The sequence below is a fragment of the Sus scrofa genome, chromosome 1 (assembly GCF_054392235.1).
Source record: "Sus scrofa isolate SSC_HxYL_T2T_F1_AM1 chromosome 1, Sscrofa_HxYL_maternal_Yorkshire_Landrace_v2.0, whole genome shotgun sequence".
Classification (NCBI taxonomy): domain Eukaryota; kingdom Metazoa; phylum Chordata; class Mammalia; order Artiodactyla; family Suidae; genus Sus; species Sus scrofa.
In genome coordinates this window covers 146,215,703-146,236,579 of record NC_139383.1, presented here as the reverse complement: position 1 = coordinate 146,236,579, position 20,877 = coordinate 146,215,703, and the positions used below count along the sequence as shown (strand labels likewise).

Genomic DNA, 20,877 nt, shown 5'->3' with positions numbered 1-20,877 from the left:
AGGGGACCACATGTCTCTCTCCTTTTAAATTTTCTTGGAGCTTCAAGTCTAGTTGGGTGGGTAATACAGAGGCACAGGGAAGTCTTACTATTTAAAGCTAAAGAAATAATTCAACTCAAAAAGCATTTCTGGGTCACTGGCTAGCCAAGCAGTGTGCAGTGTTCTGGAAGTCCAAACATGAATAAGGCAGGGTCCCCAAATGCCTGGAGCTTCTGGATTTGCAAAGAAGATGAACATAAATGACTATAACACAATGTGAATCTAGGGAGTTCTTTGGCAACAAAGTCAAAGGAAAACTTTTGTCAAGAAGAATCAAGAAAAGCTTAAGTCAGAAGGTTCAGTTGCACTGGAGTGAATTTTCCTTTGGGGCTTTCACTAGGTGAAGATGGAAAAAAAGGGGGGCTTTGCATAGAGGAAACAGCATGTGCAAAAGCTTAAAGATGTGGGAGTTGATGGGATGTTTGAGCCTATACTGGTATAACATAGGAAAAGTATAGAGAAGGATCTGGAAAAGTAAGCAGAGGACAGGTTTTGAAGAGCCGTGGGTATCATGGAAAGAATTTAGGCTTATCTGCTGTATGAAATAACTATTCTCAATGTGGGTAATGAAGTGATATTTCCCTAATAGGGATATATCAGAATTAGCAAGTTTTTTTTTCAAAAAACTCATGTTCCTTTGGAAATTCTGGAAAAACCCCACTTAAAGGTCATTGTCAAAAAAAAAAAAAAATCCACCAATATTGTGGTGCCATACTATCTCAGCCAAGCTTGGAACAGAATAAAGATTAAAAATAGGAGTTCTTGTGGCTCAGCAGTAATAAACCCAACTAGAATCCATGAGCGTGAAGGTTCCATCCCTGGCCTTGCTCAGTGGGTTGAGGATCTGGCGTTGCCATTGCCATGAGATGTGGTGTAGGTCACAGTTGCAGCTCAGATCCCACGTTACTGTGGCTGTGGAATGATGTAGATGATGTAGGCCAGCAGCTGCAGCTCCTATTCAACCCCTAGCCTCAAAACTTTCCATACTTTCATATGCTATGAATGTGGCCCTAAAAAGACAAAAAAAAACAAAAACAAAAACAAAAAAACTTTCTAATTCTGATATAATTACTCTTGGTTTCAGTGCTGGCTGCCTATTGGAATCTGTTGGGGAGCTTTATGGATACCAGTGTAATGGTACCATCTTGGACCGATTGAGTGATTATCTTTTAAGATAATCCAACTCACCAGTATATATATATATATTTTTGTCTCTTGTCTTTTTAGGACTACACCCGAGGCATATGGAGGTTCCCAGGCTAGGGATCTAATGGGAGATATAGCTGCCAGACTACGCCACAGCCACAGCAATGCCAGATCTGAGCCTCGTCTGCAGCCTACACCATAGCTCACAGCAACGCTGGATCCTTAATCCACTGAGCAAGGCCAGGGATCAAACCTGCAACCTCATGATTACTAGTTGCATTCATTTCCACTGCACCATGATAGGAACTCCACCAATATTTGTTATAAAGCTCTCTATGTGTTTGTAATGGGGAGCAGGCCAAGAACCAATATGTTAAATAGACAATAACAGTGTCAATCGAGGAAAGGGATGATTGGAACAGAGTGGTTTAATTGGTAGTGCTCTCTTAAAGATTGTAAATTTGCATCTTACTTAGAGGGAGATGGATAGATTCACAAGTGGGAAGAGGATGTGATTTAAAATAAAAGCAATTTGCAATCAATTTCTAAGTAAAGGAAGATAAATAAAATTTGTATGAAGTCTGAAGGTAAAACTTGGGGAGAACTGGAAAGATGTCAAACCTTAGACCTGTCTCCTTTCAAATGATACGATGGAGTAAAGGCAGTAAAACAGCAGATTTTTAGCATGGAGGGTTGAGGAGAGGGAAACTCATTATGTTTCATATGTCTTAAGGAATGTTTATCTAAAAATGAATGGGAGTTCCCTGGTGGCTCAGCAGGTTGAGGACCTGGTGTTGTCATTGTTGTAGCTCAGGTGGCTGCTGTGGTGTGGGTTCAGTCCCTTACTTGGAAAAGTTCACATGCCATGGGTACAGCCAAAAAAATACAAAGCTTCCGTTTATTTTCACTTACTGAATTGTTTTGTCCCTCATGTACAAGCACCATCTTCATTGTGAAAGTAGAGAGACTAAAAAGAGAGTCAAAAGGGTTTAAAAGCATTATTTCCCCTTGATCCAGCCTTATCTGTAATTTTGGCTTGTAAGGGGATGAAAGAAAAGGAGTGAATCAGAGAAATGAATGAGACTTGTGAAGTAATATGTTGGGAATGTGGGAGAATAAGGGATCCAGAGTGTTATCCAGGCTTCTGGATATGATGGTTGGGAAGATGATGCTGCTGTTAATTACAAAGAAGATTTCAGAGGAGGAGCAAATAGAGATTTGGCAATCGTGAGTTCATTTTCAGACACATTGAATCTGAGGTGGCTGATTAAATACGCAGGTAGACCAGTCCCAGAGGATAGTTGGAATAATGGTTTTAAGACACCAGTTTGGAAGTTACAGTATGTAGTCCATGAGTGTCATTTACCCTATGAGTACACAAGATGACCCAGAGAGATTGCATAGTAGGAGAAGGATAACATGGTAAGGAATGTGTCTGTGCAAACAACATTTAAGGGATGGATAGAAGAAGAGTCCACAGATTGACTGGAGAGCACCAAGAAATAGGATGAAAATGGGGGTGGGTGGAGAGAGTGCACCAGAAGTTTAGGGAAGCAGAGAGGATTGCAAGGCAGGGGAGCAGTCAGCTTTAACAATGCTGCTAAGAGGGCAAAAATCACTGAAAAGTGCTGATCAAATGTTAACACTAAAATCATGGAGTTTCCATAAAATAGTGGAGGAAAAAATATACAAACAACTTATGCAACTCAATAGCAAAAAAACAACCCAATCAAAAACTGGGCAGAAGACCTAAATATCTATTTTTCCAAAAAAGACAAGCAGTTGGGCAACAGGCACATGAAAAGATGCTCAACATCATTAATTGTTAGAGAAATGCAAATCAAAACTACAGTGAGATATCACCTCACATGGGGCAGAATGGCCTTGATCAGAAAGTCTACAAACAATAAGTTATGGAGAGAGTGAGGAGAAAGGGAACCCTCCTACCCTGTTGGTGGGAATGTAAATTGGTGCAGCCACTGTGGAGAACAGTATGGGAGGTTCCTTTAAAAACCTAAAAATAAAGTTACTACATGATCCTAAAATTTCACTCCTGGGCATATATCTGCAAAAAAAAACATAATTTGAAAAAGTACATGCACCCCAATGTTCACTGTGGTACTATTTACAATAGCCAAGATATGGAAGCAACATAGTTGTCTATGAACAGATGAATGGATAAAGAAGATGTGGGGTGTGTGTGTATAATGTATATACACACAATAGGATGTTACTCAGCCATGGAAAAGAATGAAATAATGCCATTTGCAGCAACATGGATGGACCTAGAGATTATCATACTAAGTGAAGTTAAGTCAGAGAAAGACAAATATTGTATGTTGTTTTACATGTATTAACTCATCTACTTCTCATCATTGCCCTGTGAGGTGGATTCTCTCATTACCCTCATTTTCCTTAGAGAAAATTGAGCTACAGTGAGGTTAAATAACCTAACAAATTTGTGCTTTATGCACTAAGCAAATGAATTGCAGAGCCACCAAAATGACAAATAGATGTATATATATCAGAGTCAGCAGTACATCATCAGTATACATCAGTGATCAGAACAACATTGGCTGGTAGGTGGAAAGCAGACAAGGTAGGGACTAGGGGCTTTGCTGCAGATACAGGCCAGTAGTGTGATAAAGGGAAAGTTTCTCTGTGGAACATGTCTTTGCGACCTTTTCGTATTATTAATATGTTGAAGATTGAGGACAATTATTGGCTCGTCATATTACCTCTTAACCTTCTTGGAAGAAGGTTAGTTGGAAACAACTTTCAGGATTTACTTTGCTGTGGCAGAACCCAACTAGTCACTAAAATGAAATTTAAACATTGGCAATAATTCAGGGTGGGAAGCAGAGCTAGCATTCAGGTGGAGGTGGGTGGGGGAGGGGAAGGGGAGGGCGATGGGTAGGATGTCGAAATAAAGAGGGATCTTAATCACATGGTTGAAAGAAGCTTGAAATTACTTGCAGGCATTTGGTAACAGCACTCAGAAAAGATGGGATACATTTTTGTATTTGTGGTACACCGTTCATCCTGACTGCTAAGGTTTTCCTACTTTTATGCCTATCACTCCACAAATGTGACATTATTTGGGAATTTTTAAGAATGATTATAAATCCGTGAGTCTCCTACTGTAATATTATTTTCATCAATAGTAACTAACAGTAACATTTATTCAGGACCAATGCTCCAGGCATAATGCCTGCTGCATTGTAGGGAGTAGTTCATCTTGCCTTCATGGAAGCCCTGGAGACAGTCCACCGTGATCATCACATAACACTTGAGGAAACTCAGGCCTGAAGACACAGATTTCCTGCCTGAGATCATAGAACTAACAAGTGACTAAACCAGGATGTGAACCAGATGTTTTGAATCCAGAACTCAGGTGCTTAACCCTCTGTGTTATAAAGAAATTGACCCTGCGTGGGATGGCCTGGGAGTTTGGGGTTAGTAGATACAAGCTATTGTCTTTGGAGTGGATAAGCAATGAGATCCTGCTGTATAGCACAGGGAACTATATCTAGTCACTTGTGATGGAGCATGATAATGTGAGAAAAAGAATGTGTATACATACATATATGTATGTACGTATATATATGACTGGGTCACTTTGCTATGTAGGAAAAATTGACAGAACATTGTAAATCAACTATAATAAAAACAAAAATTTAAAAAAAGAAACTGACTGCGAACGCACCAGTTTTTTCAGAGTTGGAGTGAGGTTGCCATGTCCATATGTGAGAAGATCAGCATTAGAAAAACCTGTTTGTAGTTCTTCTGACCACAGTTATTTGGGGGTTGATGAAGCAAAAAGTGAATCTTGTAAAAGTTGATGGAGATGGAGAATCTTCCTGTGTGACTGACTAGGCCATTGAAAATATTTCTTTACCTTTTCTGTTTTTTAATCTTTTTTTTAAACTTAATTTTTTTTTCTTTTCTTTTTACAGCTGCACCTGCAGCATATGGAAGTTCCCAGGCTAGGGGTTGAATCCAAGCTACAGCTGCTAGCCTACACTGAAGCCACAGCAATGTTGGATCTGAGCCACGTCTGTAACCTATACTGCAGCTTGCAGCAACAACAGAACCTTGATGCACTGAGCAAGTCCAGAGATTGAACCCACATCCTTATGGAGACTATGTTGGGTTCCTAGCCCCAGTGGGAGCTCCTTTCTTTACCTTTTCAGTGCAAAATGGAGCTGCATTATATACACTTTTGGTATTCTAGCTATTTGTGTGCTCAAATTACAGTGAAGAAAATCTTTTTGAGCTATAAGGCAAGCCCTTGGAACAGTGACTGAAGATAACTGCTTCAGTGGTTTTATCATCCATCTCATCAGTGGTATGTACTTGCTGTTCTAGCTGCTGCAAGATAGAACTAAAGGCAGATACCATCCCTGATTTCTTCTTACGAAATCTATAAATCTCATGGGGAAGATGGATATTAAATAAGTTCACCAAAAAATTTAATTACTGCTAAATTAGATTTTGGAAAAACTCTAATACAATTGTACATTTGACTGCTTGCCAGTTAACTGTAATAGGCTAAATGGCTTTGAATGCTGGAAAATAGACCAGTTGATAACCAAGAGTGTGCCAGTTTGTGCTGATAAGTGAAAAACCATAGACTCAAGGCATTGACCTGACTGAAAAGAGAAGTATTAAAAAAAAAAAAAAGCTGGCATCTTATAAAATATAATTTAAAATATTGACTGTGGGGAAGGGGAAAATAGCAAATCTCAATAGTCTCATTTTCTATGCATTTAGATTTTTTACTACTATATTATGAATGATTATAAAACAGACACGAATACTGATCATAGGCAATTTTGATAGGGAAACTTTATTTTTTAAAAAGTTGTATTGAAATATAGTTGTACAATGTGTTAGTTTCAGGTGTATAATAAAGTGATTCAGATAGAAATATATGTTCTTTTTTTTAACATTCTCTTCCATTATAAGTTATTACAAGATGTCAAGTAGAGTTCCCTGTGCTGTATAGTAGGTCTTAGTTGGTTATCTCTTTTATATATAAGTGTGTATATTTTAATCCCAGTCTCCTAATTTATCCCTCTCTTCCCTCTCCTCTTTGGTAACTGTGAGTTTTTTTAATTAAATTTTTATTTTATATTGGAATATAGTTGATTTACAGTGTTGTGTTAGTTTCAGGTATACAGCAAAATGATTCACTTATACATACATCCATTCTTTTCCCATACAGGTTATTTCACAATATTGAGTAGAGTTCCTTGTTCTATACAGTAGGTCCTTCTTGGTTATCTATTTTATATATAGTAGTATGTATATGTTAATCCCATATTCCTAATCTATCCCTCCATCCCCACCCTTTCCCTTTGGAAACCATAAATTTGTTTTTGAAATCCGTGAGTATGTTTCTGTTTTGTAAATAAGTTCATTTGTATCCTTTTTTTAAGATTCCACACATAAGTGATATCGTAGGATATTTGTCTTACTCTGTCTGACTTACTTCACTTAGTATGATAATCTCTATCCATGTTGGTGCAAATGGCATTGTTTCATTCCCTTTTTGTGACGGGTAGTATTTCATTGTTTATATGTACCACATCTTTATCCATTCCTCTGTCCATAGACGTTCAGGTTGCTTCCATATCTTGGCTATTGTAAATAGTGCTGCAATGAACATTGGGTGCATGCTTCTTTTCTATTTATGTTTTTCTTGGGATATATGCCCAGGAGTGGGGTTGTGGGATCATATGATAGTTCTGTTTTTAGTCTATAAATAAAAAAATGCTGAAGAAGGTGTGGAGAAAAAGGAACCTTCCTATACTGCTGGTGAGATATAAATTGGTGCAGCCAGTATGAAGAACACTATGGAGGCTCCTTAAAAATCTAAACATATGGAAACTTTTGTAAAAAAAAATGTGCATATATCATAGTGCCTCACTTTATCTTTCATTTCTTATTGGCCTGGAAACCCCAGAGAGAAGACATTCCAACAACTCCAAACCAAAGGGATCACCAAACCTTTTTTGGCCTTCTTTCCAAACCAAAACCAATAGTAATAAAATATATAGTCAAACATGTTTGAATCTTTGTTTATTCATTTATTTTTGCCATGTCCACAGCATGCAGAAATTTCCAGGCCAGGGATCAAACCCATGACATAGCAGTGACACGAACCATAGTACCAGATCCGTAATCCACCAGGCCACCTGGGAACTCTTACTCAAATCTTTGTTAAAAGTTTTGTTTTGCATTTGATATTAAAACTGGTGAAATTTCTTAGATGTCAGTTTTACTTTTAGCCTTAATCTATGGTTATTGTTCCCTATGAGCTCAGATTGGATGAAATTATCTTTTTATTTCCATTGTTCAAGTCCTTGGAAACTTCAATAGGTGAAATTTTCATTTTGTTGGATTCCCAGAAGAATGTCTCTGTCTTTCCCTGTGTTTACAGGGGCTTGTGCTATGGTGGTATGGGGATGCTATTGAATGTTTTATTTCTGATCATTGTTTTTTATAAATGCACTTTCTTCCCCACTGATATCTCTCTAGGCTCAATTTGAACTCCAAGCCTTTCGTATCCGGGGTGAGCATGCAGTAATAACAGCAAAACTGGAGGAAACCATTGAAAATCTCAAATACGAGATAGAACACCGATGGCAAGGAGGATGTGAAGAGATGAGAGATGTGTGTGTCTCCACCAATGATGACTGCCCTCCAAAGACCTTCAGAAATGTGTGCATCCAGACGGACAGAGAGACTTTCCTCAAACCCTGTGAAGGGGAAGGCAAGACAACCAGAAGTAACCAAATAATACCCAAAAAGCTGAATATCTCTTCTTTAAGCCAACTTTCTCCTCCAAACGACAACAAAGACACCCAAGTACCACTTCAGTCTGCGGAAGGCATGTCCTCGAGTCAGCAGAAGGCACCACCTCCCCCTCCTCCACCACCCTTACCCATAGCCATCCCTCCTCCTCCTCCCCTCCCACCTGGACTTGGACCTTTGCCACCGGCACCTCCGCCACCACCTGCGAATACTGGACCTCCACCACCTCCGCCACCTCCTCCGCCTCTGAGTGCTGGACCCCCCCCACCTCCTCCACCCCCACCACTTCCTAACACCCCCACTCTGCCGGATAGCAAGGGGCCACCTCCTGCTCCAGCACCCCCAGGACTTGCCCCCCCACCCCCTCCTGGACTCTTCTTTGGGGTTGGCCCTTCTAGCCAATGTCCTCGGAAACCAGCCATTGAACCCAGTTGTCCCATGAAGCCACTCTACTGGACTAGGATACAAATAAGTGATAAGAGGTAAGCTCAGCAACTCATGTCATTCTCAGCTTGTGAATTTGTAGGATGTTACACAGGTGACACTGTATGTACCCTTACCAGTTCGGTACCTTCAGAGCGTGGCACTCATCCTCAAATGTGGCTGTAAATGCCTTGGCTAGACAAAGCTGGAGGGCCTGGGAGAGAATGTCTCCAACAGGTTTCCTCTGTATCCCCTATGGATTGATGCTGGGAGAAACAACGTGTTCTGTGTCAGACCCTTCTCGAAGGTAATCATTTCAGCTAAGCTCTAAGTTAGATAAGCTTTCTCCAACATCCCTGTCGTTGGTGAGTCATCATAAAGACATTGTGCCTGAGTCTATACTTCAGGTTCACTGAAGATTTTTAGAATATCTGTCTTGTCTTGAGATGGTATTATCTGCCATCTGATGTGTATATTCAACAGGTAGGTGTAATTTTTCATTTTTTCTTAAAAGAACCAGACAGAGTTGAGTCATGAGCTCTTTAGGTCAGAGAGGAATTGTTAAAATGTCATCTCTCTCTGCTTGAACTCTACTTCCCCTCACTGCTGAGTGCCCTCACGTCTTTGTACCTTTTGCCCTCCAGAGAAAGTGCCCGTGGGTGGATCGCCATAAAGCACCTTCCATTTATTCATAGAGGTTATTAAAGGTGGGTCTGTAAGGCAGTGAAAGTTAGTTGCTGTGAAACTGCCATTCAAACAGAAGTGATCGAATTTCTTCAGCCTCATTTTGGAGCCCATCGAAAAGGCAATGCGAAAGAAGTTGAGTTGCTTCTTGACCACTCTGCAGGTCTGATGTTCATTTATTTGCAATGGCAAATCTAGAGTGGATTTTTCAAGTTAAATATTTGAACGTATTCCCCAAATCGAGAGCTTATGCTGGAATTTTTCTATTTCTGTAACATTTTGCTTGGGAAAGGCAGGATGTTGAGCCAAATAACAGGCCATTCACAGAGAGGAAGCAACTGGAAATCACTCTAGGAATGGTGGGGCACACCTTATCACTAAGGTGATTATATACTTCATATTTGACCCCTTTCCTCACACCAGAAAATAAGGGCCAAGAGTGTATTTGTGGAAAATGATACTTTTATGTAATTTCCCAAATGAATGGTTAAAAAAAACATGAGATGATCCTGAAACAGCTCCTGCCATTAACTAAAGTACTAGTGTTCCCCCTTTCCCATTCAAGGCTCAGATGACGTTGCTTAAGAAATAATGCCCCAGAACATTTATTTGGAGCCGTGTTCCCTTATTAGTGTTCTCAGATTAATGTGCAGCAGTTCAAGGTGCTGCAGCCCACCAGCAAGCTCAGGCATCATGTGTTCTGAGGGTGCCCAGAACTGTTCCACACCTGTGTCTCCCCAGGCTGTCTCAGCTTCATTCCTGTAAAACTTGATGAGCAAACAATATCCCAGACCATAGCAGTGGTGTTATAGTCACTGCTGGGAGATGTGGACTCTTCACCCACTGAAGGTGACAAGGAAACTGGAGACAATCCTTGTGTTTTTCTCTCCTTCTGGCATTAACCATTTTGAGAAAGAAAACAATGGAACACTCAAGCTCTCACTAGTTTCATTGTAAATCTAGGGCTTCAGTTTTGTTGTGGGTTGAATTGCCAATGCCCTAACCTAATGTACCTCAGGTTTTGACCTTATTTGGAAAATAGGGCTTTGCAGATGTGATTAGTTAGGCTGTGATGAGCTCATCCTGGGATAGGGCAGGCTGCTCATCCAAAATGACAGGTGTTCTTGTAAAAAGAGGAAGTGTGGACACTGGTCGGTGCAGATGAAGAATGCCCCATGAAGTTTGGAGTCCTGCTACCACCAGGGATTCTGTTTTGAGCAAAATGAAAAGCAGATGAATGTACCAACTTTCCTGATCCCGGACATCAGGAGAGCCCTGATTCAACGTGATGGTGAACACATCATTCAGCCTTAAGCCTGGGCTCGGGGAATAGGGGCTAGGTAGACCCTCTTATTATAGGTCCCTCAGAATGTTTTTGTGCCTTGGAGCATGACTGTGTCTTTTAAACTAAAATGGTCTGAAGGTGCTCTTCGTTATGCACACGGGTAAAATGACTGGGGCCATGTCCTTTGAAAGGAGATGATATTCCATATAACCAGTGGGGTGTGCACTTCATATAACGAACACATAATAAATTTTGGTCTTGGTCTTCTGGGGAAGTAGGAATAAAATACGATTTTGCTCTGTTATATATATACTGCTTTTCATCCACTTAGATTCGTTTTTACCACTGACATGATTTTTAGCTTTTGCCATTTTGCTTTCTTTGCTGCCTGTTTTCTGGTTTCTAGGGTAGGGAAAAGCCATTTAGTTAAAGAAGAAGAACCCCTCTCTTGTCTACCTTTTTGCTTCCCAATCAGTATCTTCCTAGTAAGAAAGTATCTCCTCCTCCTTCTTCTCTTGTCCCCTCCCTGCTTATTTCTCATCTGCCCCCTCCCCTGGTCTTCTTCCTCCCACCTTCTCCTTCTACTGCCTTCCTCTTCCTCTTATTTATGTTTAATGGTCAGAAAAGGGTTGACAACTGTGGTAGATTGTCCAATGTGAGCAAGCCCTTGTTAGTGCCTCATCAACCCAGCTGTCCTGACCCACTGAGAGGTGGCATTCCAAAATTCCAGTATTCGTTTTTGGAAATGCCTTTTGTCATAGAAACAATGTTGTAAAGGGTGACAAGGTGCTCAGCCTGACGACCAAAGCCAATTTACCTCAGAATATGAGTGAGTTCTAGCACTAAGTCATACTGGCCTGAGCTCAGAGGCCTTGGGAACTGGGGCCAAGTGGTGCAGGTGCAGGAGATGGGGGGCAGGGAGGGTCTGAATCATCTGCCTTATGTGTCACAGCACCTTTCTCCAGGCTTCCTCTCCTTAGCTTCCCAGAACCCTCAGGAGGCCCAGACCAGCAGCCCTGAGACTTCATGCTCCCAAATTCCCTGGCTTTTCTCTTCTGTCAATATCCCCCTTCCCAAGTGCAGCTAAGAAACGCACTTAATGTTATTGGTGTTTGTGCTTCAAATTGAGGTTAAGTGAGTGGTGGGGGTGTGGGGAAAGGGCGCTGAGGAATGCGCACAGAGTTGGATGTACTTTATTGGAAATGTTCTAGCCCTGGGGTGATGATTTCACAGGTATTCAGTGTATTATTATACATGATACCTTACATATGTCATATGTATATTCTTAAATGCCTCAAATACTGTATTAGAAAAATTGTAATTAAAAAAAATGAGAAGTGGCTGTTCAGTTTTATTATGGGCCAGACCCCCAATGGCATATTTTAAGGGAAAGACAGAGACATAGTAAAACATGAGCACATAGATCTGAAAAGCCAGTGTCGCCAGTTGTTTCAAACATGAAAATTGTCTTCTAGTATCAAAAAATTTGGTGGACCATCCCATGTAATAATAGTTCTTTTAGTTTCTGTTGACCAGGAAACACTTATATTGAAACTGAGATAAGTACTTGTGGATATCATGAATCATAACAGACACAGCTTTGACATGTGGATGAAACTTTAAAAGATAATGTCTATGAGCATTAAAAGTGTTAAAAATAAGATGAGAAAGGAAGTTAGGAAAGCAGCTGTTTTAGAGAACATATGTTCTGACTGGAAGGGACCTGGATAGTAACCCACCTAAGGCAGCTCTTAGGGACAGTTCTTCTGAACTTGATTTCCCATATCCTCTTCCCTTTCCTTGTTTCAAAACTAGGGTGCACCTGGTTTTAGAGAGAGTGGAACACAAAACCACTCAGAACACAGTCTCCCCATGGCTCCTTTAGCTGAAATCTCTGTGGGGGCTAGTGTCACATGGGTTTAGGGTTTGTTGTCATTGTTAATATTATTGTTGGGGTGATTTTTAGAAATCAAGGGTTTCTAAATGAGCACAGCCTTTTCACACATATGGGTCTTGCACTGAGTTGACCTGAGCTAAACCTGAAAACCATATTTAAAACTAATAGAAACAGATCCAAAAGAGAGCAAGTCTTCACCTTGGCAGTTCCTTTTCATTCTATTTCAGAAGTATTCCATCAGTGCCTCAAAACTGGTTATCATTTCAGCCATTGTTTAGACAATGCCCATTTTTACCCATCATGGAAAGGCCAGAGTGAGCAAGGGACAGTTTACTGCCTCAGCCATTGAACTCCAGGAGTTCTGGTCCCATGAAGTTTCTTCCGTCCCCCCTCTCTCTGGTTATATCCAAGAAGGACCATTCTGTTTTGGAAACATGTGTTTGCTCTAATGCTTTATAGTATGTTTGACTTTTAAAAGTATGTAATTACAAAAAATTTTTCCTCAAGCTTTATTGTTTTTTTTTTTTTTCCTTAAGGATTTAAAAAGATGAACTAAGGATTTCACCGTGTTCTATCCTCTTGTGTTTTGGTTCTTAAAATTAATTTGCCATTTTCTCTTTTAAGCCAAAATTCTACACCAACCTTATGGGATTCCTTAGAAGAACCTGATATTCGGGATACCAGTGAATTTGAGTATTTATTCTCCAAAGACACAACTCAGCAGAAGAAAAAACCTCTATCAGAGACCTATGAGAAAAAAAACAAGGTCAAAAAGGTATTGACTGACTATAGTGATCGTTATAATTACATATATATATATATATATATACACATATTTTATTTGTCATACATGGGAATTCATTGTGTGCCACAGGTTTGCTTTTCCTCTGTTTTTAAAAAATATTTTGGAAGGTTTCGAGTCACAGATGACAGCATGGAATCAATAGTTTGAGAAATCTGTACTTGCTCTTTTGGTCGTATCGTCTGAATTTTCAGCTATGTTCTTAAACTGGACTTTTTCAGCCATTAATTCTATTGAAAAAACTATAAAATAAATTTAGTAAAAGTCTGTAGATGATATGGAAAAATATGTCTTATTCACTTAGTTATAAATTCATTCATTTAACAAATATTTATTGAGTTTATTTGTACTAGGTTTTATTTTAGGCCTATGCTATCCAGTATGGTAATCCTTATAGTACATGGCACATGTGACAATTTAAGTAATACTTATTAATCTGAGTATTATGAACGGGGCTTGGGGTTAGTAGATGCAAACTATTACATTTAAAATGGATAAGCAGTGAGGTCCTACTGTATAGTACAGGGACCCATATCCAGTGTCTTGGGATAGAAGATGATGGAAGAGTTCCCGTTGTGGCTCAGTGACTGTTACCGAATCCGACTAGGAACCATGAGGTTGCGGGTTCGATCCCTGCCCTTGCTCAGTGGGTTAATGATCCAGCGTTGCCGTGAGCTGTGGTGTAGGTTGCAGACGTGGCTCAGATCCTGTGTTGCTGTGGCTCTGGCATAGGCTGGTGGCTACAGCTTCGATTCGACCCCTAGCCTGGGAACCTCCATATGCCGCGGGAGCAGCCCAAAAAAATGCCAAAAAGACAAAAAAAAAAAAATTAAAAAAAAAGATGATGGAAGATAATATAAGAAAGTGAAATGATGCCATTTGCAGCAACATGGGTGCAACTAGAGATTATCATACTAAGGAAGTATGTCAGAAAGAGAAAGACAAATACCATGTGATATCATTTAAAGGTGGAGTCTGAAATATGGCACAAATGAACCTATCTGTAGAACAGAAGCAGACTGAGAGAACAGACTTGTGGTTGCCAAGGGGGAGGGGAGAGGGAGTGGAATGGACTGAGAATATGGGGATAGTAGATGCAAGCTATTATATTTAGAATGGATAAGCAATGACGTCCTCCTGTATAGCATAAGGAACTATATCCAATCTCCTGGGATGGACCATGATGGAAGAAAAATTAAGAAAAGGAATGTATATATATATGTATGACCGGGTCACTTTGCTGTACAGCAGAAATTGGCACAACTTTGTAAATCGACTATACTTTAATAAGAAAAGAAAAAAACTAGATACAATTAAAAATGCATTTCTTCAGTAGCACTAGCCACTTTTCAGTTTTATTCTTCTGGCTAGTGGCTACTATGTAGCACAGATATAAAACATTTCCATCATTACAGAGAGTTCTATTGGCATAGCACTGTCTGAGCACCTGGAGCATGTTGGTGAAAAAGCAAACAAAAAAATCCCAGAGACCCTTGCCTTGTGGAGCTTATATTAACAATCTACATCAAAAACAAAAAATCAAGTCATGTGGCAAAGCTGGGAGAGGAGGACCAGCTTTGGCAGAGTGGGGCTGCAGGTTTGAATGCAGTATTCAGGGTGGTCTTCATGGGGAAGGTGACTTCTGAGCAGACTTGAAGACTTAACATCTGAGGCCGCCAACCATCCGTAAGAGGATAAGGGCTCTGTCTCAAGCAGTCAGACAGAGGTGAAGTTGAGTTGCCACTATGCCACACACTGGCTCTGTGACCCAGGTCAAAGCTCTTCTACTCTGCCTTGGTCCCCTAACTGCCACAGGAGATGACTTCTTTCCATATTGTTCTAAGGAATGATATATCTACTGTGCTACCATAGTGCTTGGCAGCTAATCAACCCTCAGCAAATGACAACTGCTCTCATTTTGCCACTGTTGCCGCCGCTGCTGCTATTTGTGTTGCAATAATAGCATAGATGGTATTGAGGAGAAACAGTTGTCCCTCAAACAACACAGTAAATATAAAAATCCCCTTATACTTGGATATTTTTCCACAGTAAATAATACAGTACTAAACAGTCTGTGGTTGGTTGAACCCATGGATGTAGAGGATCTACAGATACGAAGAGCTGACTAGGAGCCTTATGGAAATAACTCCCCTTGTTCAAAGGTTGATTCTACAGTCCCTGGTTCTGCTATTGATTTGCTTTGTGATCTCGGGCTGTCTCACTTATCCAGGCCATATTTTCCCTTCTCTATAAAACAGGATTCACAATATCTGAGTCTACCTGACCCACCAGGAGGTTGTGAAATTCAAATCTTAAGAGAGTTTGAAGAAGTGTTTGGGGGAAAGTATGGAATATTAATGATAGTTTTGTTTTTGTTTTTGTTTTTTTAGGGCTGCACCCGTGGCATGCGGAGGTTCCCAGGCTAGGGGTCGAATTGGAGCTACAGCTGCTGGTCTGTGCCACAGCCACAGCTATGCAGGATCTAAGCGGCATCTATGACCTATACCACAGCTCATGGCAACACCAGATTCTTAACCCACTGAACCTGCATCCTCATGGATCCTAGTCGGGGTTCGTTAACCGCTGAGCCATGAAGGGAACTCCAGCACATATTTTAAGAGGACATGTTACATGAAGTGATTTGCTGACAGGCAAGAAATCAACTGATAGACTGTAAAATTATTCATGTGCAGTTAGATTCCGATGAGACGAAAATAAGAGTGCTGTACAGGCCAGCTGGCTTTTAAAAATGCCACCCATAGGAACAGACGACTGTTGTTTCTACATGAAAGGCAAAAGCAGCATCTCCATATTCCAAAGGTGGCCTCAATTTGCCTCTTCCAGGAAGCCTTCTCTCGACTATCCAGAAACTCCACCGAATGTTTTCTTACGCAATATCACATTAAACTTTACTTTTGTTCTCTTTTTTTCTAAGATGGCTATTACTCCTTGTGTTTTTCTCTCTGGACGCTTACTGACATGTTATTTATTCACAGGGCTAAGTATTTCCTGTTTTAGTGAATGAACATTTTTAAAACACTGAAGGATTTGCTTTTAAAACATCAAAGTGTTTGATAGTTTATTCTTATTTCTTATCTCATAATTGTTTGCCTCTTTAACAAAGGAGTATCACTAAGCCATTTAGTACTTGATGTGTTTGTTTCTCTAAGGGGGAAAATAACCTTCATTCAAACTCTTCAACTTTTCTGAACAATGAGGTTGCTCTTACCCCCAAATCATCTGTGCATATCTGTAGTCTCTTTTTTTTTCTTTAAGAGTAGGTCTCCTGGGTTTTGATGATCTTGAGGCTGCTTGGAGTTTGCAGTGAGCTTGTGTCCTACCTGAGATTTTAGAAAGAGGATTGAGAAAGAAAGAAAATAGTTTGAGCCAATGCCAGAAAGCTCTGAACCTGCCTCCTTTGAACTTTTCCTCTGTGCCTGTGGCTAGATTTCCAGCATCAAAATGGATCCCTTGGTCTCTTCTGAAAGTCATATGTTTATTTTCTTTTCTATGAGAATGAAGATGAAAGTGAATTTTAGAGATTGAGCAGCTGAAGACTTTCTGCACCAGGAGCCAACTTTGTTAGCCTAACCACAGAATGGCTCCTATGCAAGATGACCAGGAAACACTTGTCAAATAGACCTTTTTATAATGACTGAAGTGGAGATGTAAAACTCTGCCACTCTGGAGTTCCCATTGTGGCTCAGCAGGTTAAGAACCCGACATAGTGTCCCTGAGGATGTGGGTTTGATCCCTGGCTCAGTGGGTTCAAGATCCAGCATTGCCTCCAGTTGTGGTGTAGGTCATGGATGTGGCTTGGTCTGGTGTTGCCATGGCTGTGGTGTGGCCTGCAGCTGCAGCTCTGATTTGACCCCTCACCTGGGAACTTCCAGGTGCAGCCATAAAAAAGAAAAAAAAAAAAATCGCGCATTCTGAATCTTGGCCATGAGGACTCTGCTCGCCGGGAGACATAACGTGTGAGTATGTCTAAAGCAAGAGCTGGTCTGAATCCCTCTGTGCACCCCACATTGCTAGTCAGAACTGTCAGAATTGTCAGAGTTCTGCCGAACTCAGATATTAGTTCCTAGTTTCAGCTTTTATAGTAGCATTTAAAATTCCTATCACTGGCAGTGGTTTAAAGTAAACAGATATTTTCTTAAACTGGATAGAGGTCCTATTTTTTAATGTGATATAGTGTAGGAATTCGAAGGAAGTTTCCTGATCCTCTAATTCAGCACCCTCACTTGGCACATGAGAAATGAGACCTGAGGAGTTCCCTGGTGACCTAGCAGTTAGGGATCCAGCATTGTCACGGCTGTGGTGTTGATTCAGTCCCTGGCCCAGAACTTCCACATGCCATGGATGCACCAAAATACAAAACAAAAACAAAACAACAGAAGAAATGAGACCTGATAAGGTGAAGATGACTTCTAGAGTTTGTATGCTTTTAGCTAGAAAGACATTGATAAGAACAGACTCTTGACAGGATATAGAAGAAACTTAGCCTGAGTCTTCATTTCCCTTTATTTGAACAGTAATTTGCCGCACTTATAATGGTCACAACTTTTATGGAGATGATTGATTTTGACATTTATAAGTGAGAGTAGCCGTTATTAAAACCATTAACACAATACAGCTACTTGTGCAAATCCAAAATATGTCCTGCGTGGTGAAGTTATCCAAAGTCATCTTCAGGATCTTCCAATAGGAAACCAAATCTTTGAAAAGACCCATTATGTATAACTCCAATGACGAAATACTGTGTAGATTGGGAGCTGTTTTCCTTTGACCCTATTGATCATTTAAAATATTAGCTAGAATCAATTAAGAACTAACTTTGACAGGTTTGAATTGTACTCTCAGGCATGGGCCACCCTCATTGGTAACCCAAGACTGCTCCGCTACCACACATGTAGCATTCTCCTGATTGAGAACCAGAGCTCAAAAATCTCAGCTTTTGTCAGTACCACCAGCACTTAGTCCCATCTGCTTTTTTTTTTTTTTTTTTTTTTTGTACTCCGATGACCTCTGAGCAAGTCCTTTAACTTTCCCAGACTGATTCTTTCTCTACAAAATAGGGAGTAACAGCTCTTTATGGGGTCGTTATGAGGATAAAATGAAATCACAATTGTGAAAGTACTTTAAGTGTTCTCCAGAACTATGTATTAATCTCTTAGCTTAGGAACAAATGTGAAAGCTTCGCAAAGAGATTGTTGAACGTCTCTGATTCCCACAAGGTTGTTGAGGGTTTTAAAACATGAGTGTATCCATTCCTGAAAATCATTGCAAATGGTGATCTCCAGACCATTCCTGTTTTTCACTATTCATAGAAGAATTCCCCAACTTCTTTTAATGACCCAGGCAAATATCTAGTAGTTCACCTTACCTTGGTTTATGCAATCTTTTTGCAATCTAAAATAAGAGCTTTCATTGTCAGTAGACCCATATTTATATGATCTCCAAGTTACATTTGTTCCTGGGAAAGGTGGTTCAGCACCCTGACAAGGAGCCAGAAATCTGCCTCCATCGTCTGAGACCCTTTGTCCTGGTGCTTGTCAAAGAAGCAGCTAGTCTGATTCACGTTCCATTTGCTTTCTAAACTTCCCCAACAGCGTTGAGAAAATCAGCATGATCTGCCAATATTCTTCCTCTCTTGAAATGCCACAGTCTTACTTTGAATTATAAATAAGGTCTGTGCTTGTTCCCTCCTCTGTAAGATCCATAAAATGATTCCTTTCCCTCTGCCTTTTTAATAGATAATTTCTTAAGAATTAACGAGATGATGGCTATTCCCTGGGCACTTGGGGGTGGGGGTAGGGAGGGGCCGCGATGGTTCAGCAGACACTAGTCTGTTGAAAGTTCCTGGAGCCAAGAGCTTTCCGTTGTAATTGGGTCGCCTTGGCTAGGATTGTAGCTGTAACTCTCAGATCCCAGACTCCGTGTCTCAGTTTAGTGGGGAGGGGAGAAGAGGGGAAGGAGAAAACATTGCTTGGAAGCCTGAACATAAATTTATAGGGTTTTCATAACCTGTTGCCTTCCAAGTTTATATAATTTCAGCTTTTGTGTACAAAGATAATCTCTCTGGGCTGCCTTGGTGTAAGGTATGTGCATTATTTTTTTTTTCTCCCCAAGAATGAGAATGAGTTTGCCAACCCTTTTCTATTTCTCATGTGTTTGAAAAATGAGCAGTGAGGTTAGGGGTTATCATCTATGGCAATGAGTGAAATAACTTGCCTGTGTGTTGACTGCACCAGTATATGACCTTGAGGTCGTTGGGGCTATGTCCAGATTCCTTGAGTGATAGCTGGAATGATCTGGGCTTTCCTGTTCTTGGGTTTAAAGTCCCCCGACTGGCCACATCTACCGAAAGCAAACGGGAGCTGCTTCTCCGTGACATGCGCCTGCTTACAAAAATTCGGCCTTATAAATTTTATTTGGAAAAAAGATGGCCCAAAAAGTTAAGTTGTACTTTTACTTTGTTGACTTATTTTTTTTAAGGTGGTTGGACCTTGTCAGGCATAGATATCAATGATTCTTTCAGAATGTTGAATCTGAATATTATTCTTGGAGTTCAGCTATGTTTCTCTTGTTGGCTGTTAAACGGTAATTTAATCTGGACTTGTCAGATGAAGCCTCAAGCCAGTGGCAGTATCGTGAGGGTGCTCATTTCCTGCCCACACCACTAGAGGGCAGTTTAGGATGCTTGAGCTACAGAGCTAAAGGAGACTGTATCCAAGAGCCAGAGCAAGAGAACCTGCAAGACAGTAACTGCCCCTCAGCACCCTCTTCTGTGTTGTTAAATCTCTTTATTGTGGGGCTGTGGGGCCAAATTTCACAGCAAATTATCCACTCAAAGTATTGGGAGCCAAGTGCATATTAGAAGGGCTTGTAGGTATTAATAGAATAGAAGTCATTTGTAGGCACAGTTCCAGGGCTTAGAATGAGTGATGGCAATATAAAAAATTATGAAGTATTAGACTTAGCCCCTTTGGGACTGATTCTGGAATCACCTCCACACACACACAAACACACACACACGCACACACAGAGTTTTTTAAATTGCCCGTATCTAAAGGGAATGGAGGCGTATTTGAATATAGATTTGGGATTCTCTAATTGGAAAATAAAGAAGTTTGGTTAGATATTACAAGGTATGCTATGAGAGAATCATCTTAAATATTTGGGGTTTTTTAAAAAGTATTTTATCCTTTACTCCTAGTTGAGTAGAATTTTTGAAATCTCACCTAGTTTTCCTGGCCCGCATTCATATATGCCTAATACAAACGGGACCTTTTCTAAGATTATGACTGGCTGGAGCTAGACCATGGTTTGAGGATGAGTGCCAGTACCTGGACCTTGATGGTGGCAGTGACTCTCTGGCTTCTAGTTCTAAGCTAGAAGTATGTGAGGGAATAACAAGAATGAGCAGAGATCTTATATGTGTATTTAAGTCACAAACCCAGGTCACATGGATGCTTAACAAACTAAACTCAATAAAATGCTTTGCAAAGTACACACATTTGCAATATACCCAAAGATCAAAACAGCCCCTGCACACACAGATGCATCCAACAAGTACATGCTTAACATGGAAGTCTTAATAACCTTATATTTATTTAGAAAAACCAAGTATTTATGTCTTCTTTATGAAGATGACAACAAGATTTCAATAGCAGTAATAGTGGTTAGTGCTAGGTGAGCAGTATTTGGCTAAGTGCTTAACATGTATCACCTTACTCAGCAATTCCTAAGAACCTAGTATGATGGTTTTATGGTTATTCC

At 40.3% G+C, this 20,877-nt stretch overlaps 1 protein-coding gene across 15 annotated transcripts in view; it reads left to right on the top strand.

Moving 5' to 3' along the window:
• Positions 1-20,877, top strand: part of FMN1 (formin 1) — a 467,182-nt gene that overhangs the window by 233,585 nt on the left and 212,720 nt on the right. For all 15 annotated transcript variants that reach the window (XR_014814775.1, XM_084975416.1, XM_084975406.1 and 12 more), the window contains 2 exons: positions 7,729-8,486; positions 12,918-13,068. Coding sequence is in view for 14 of the 15 variants with exons in the window: in XM_084975416.1 (XP_084831542.1) it covers positions 7,729-8,486; positions 12,918-13,068 (909 nt within the window). In the remaining variant the exon portion in view is untranslated. The remainder of the gene's footprint in view (positions 1-7,728; positions 8,487-12,917; positions 13,069-20,877) is intronic.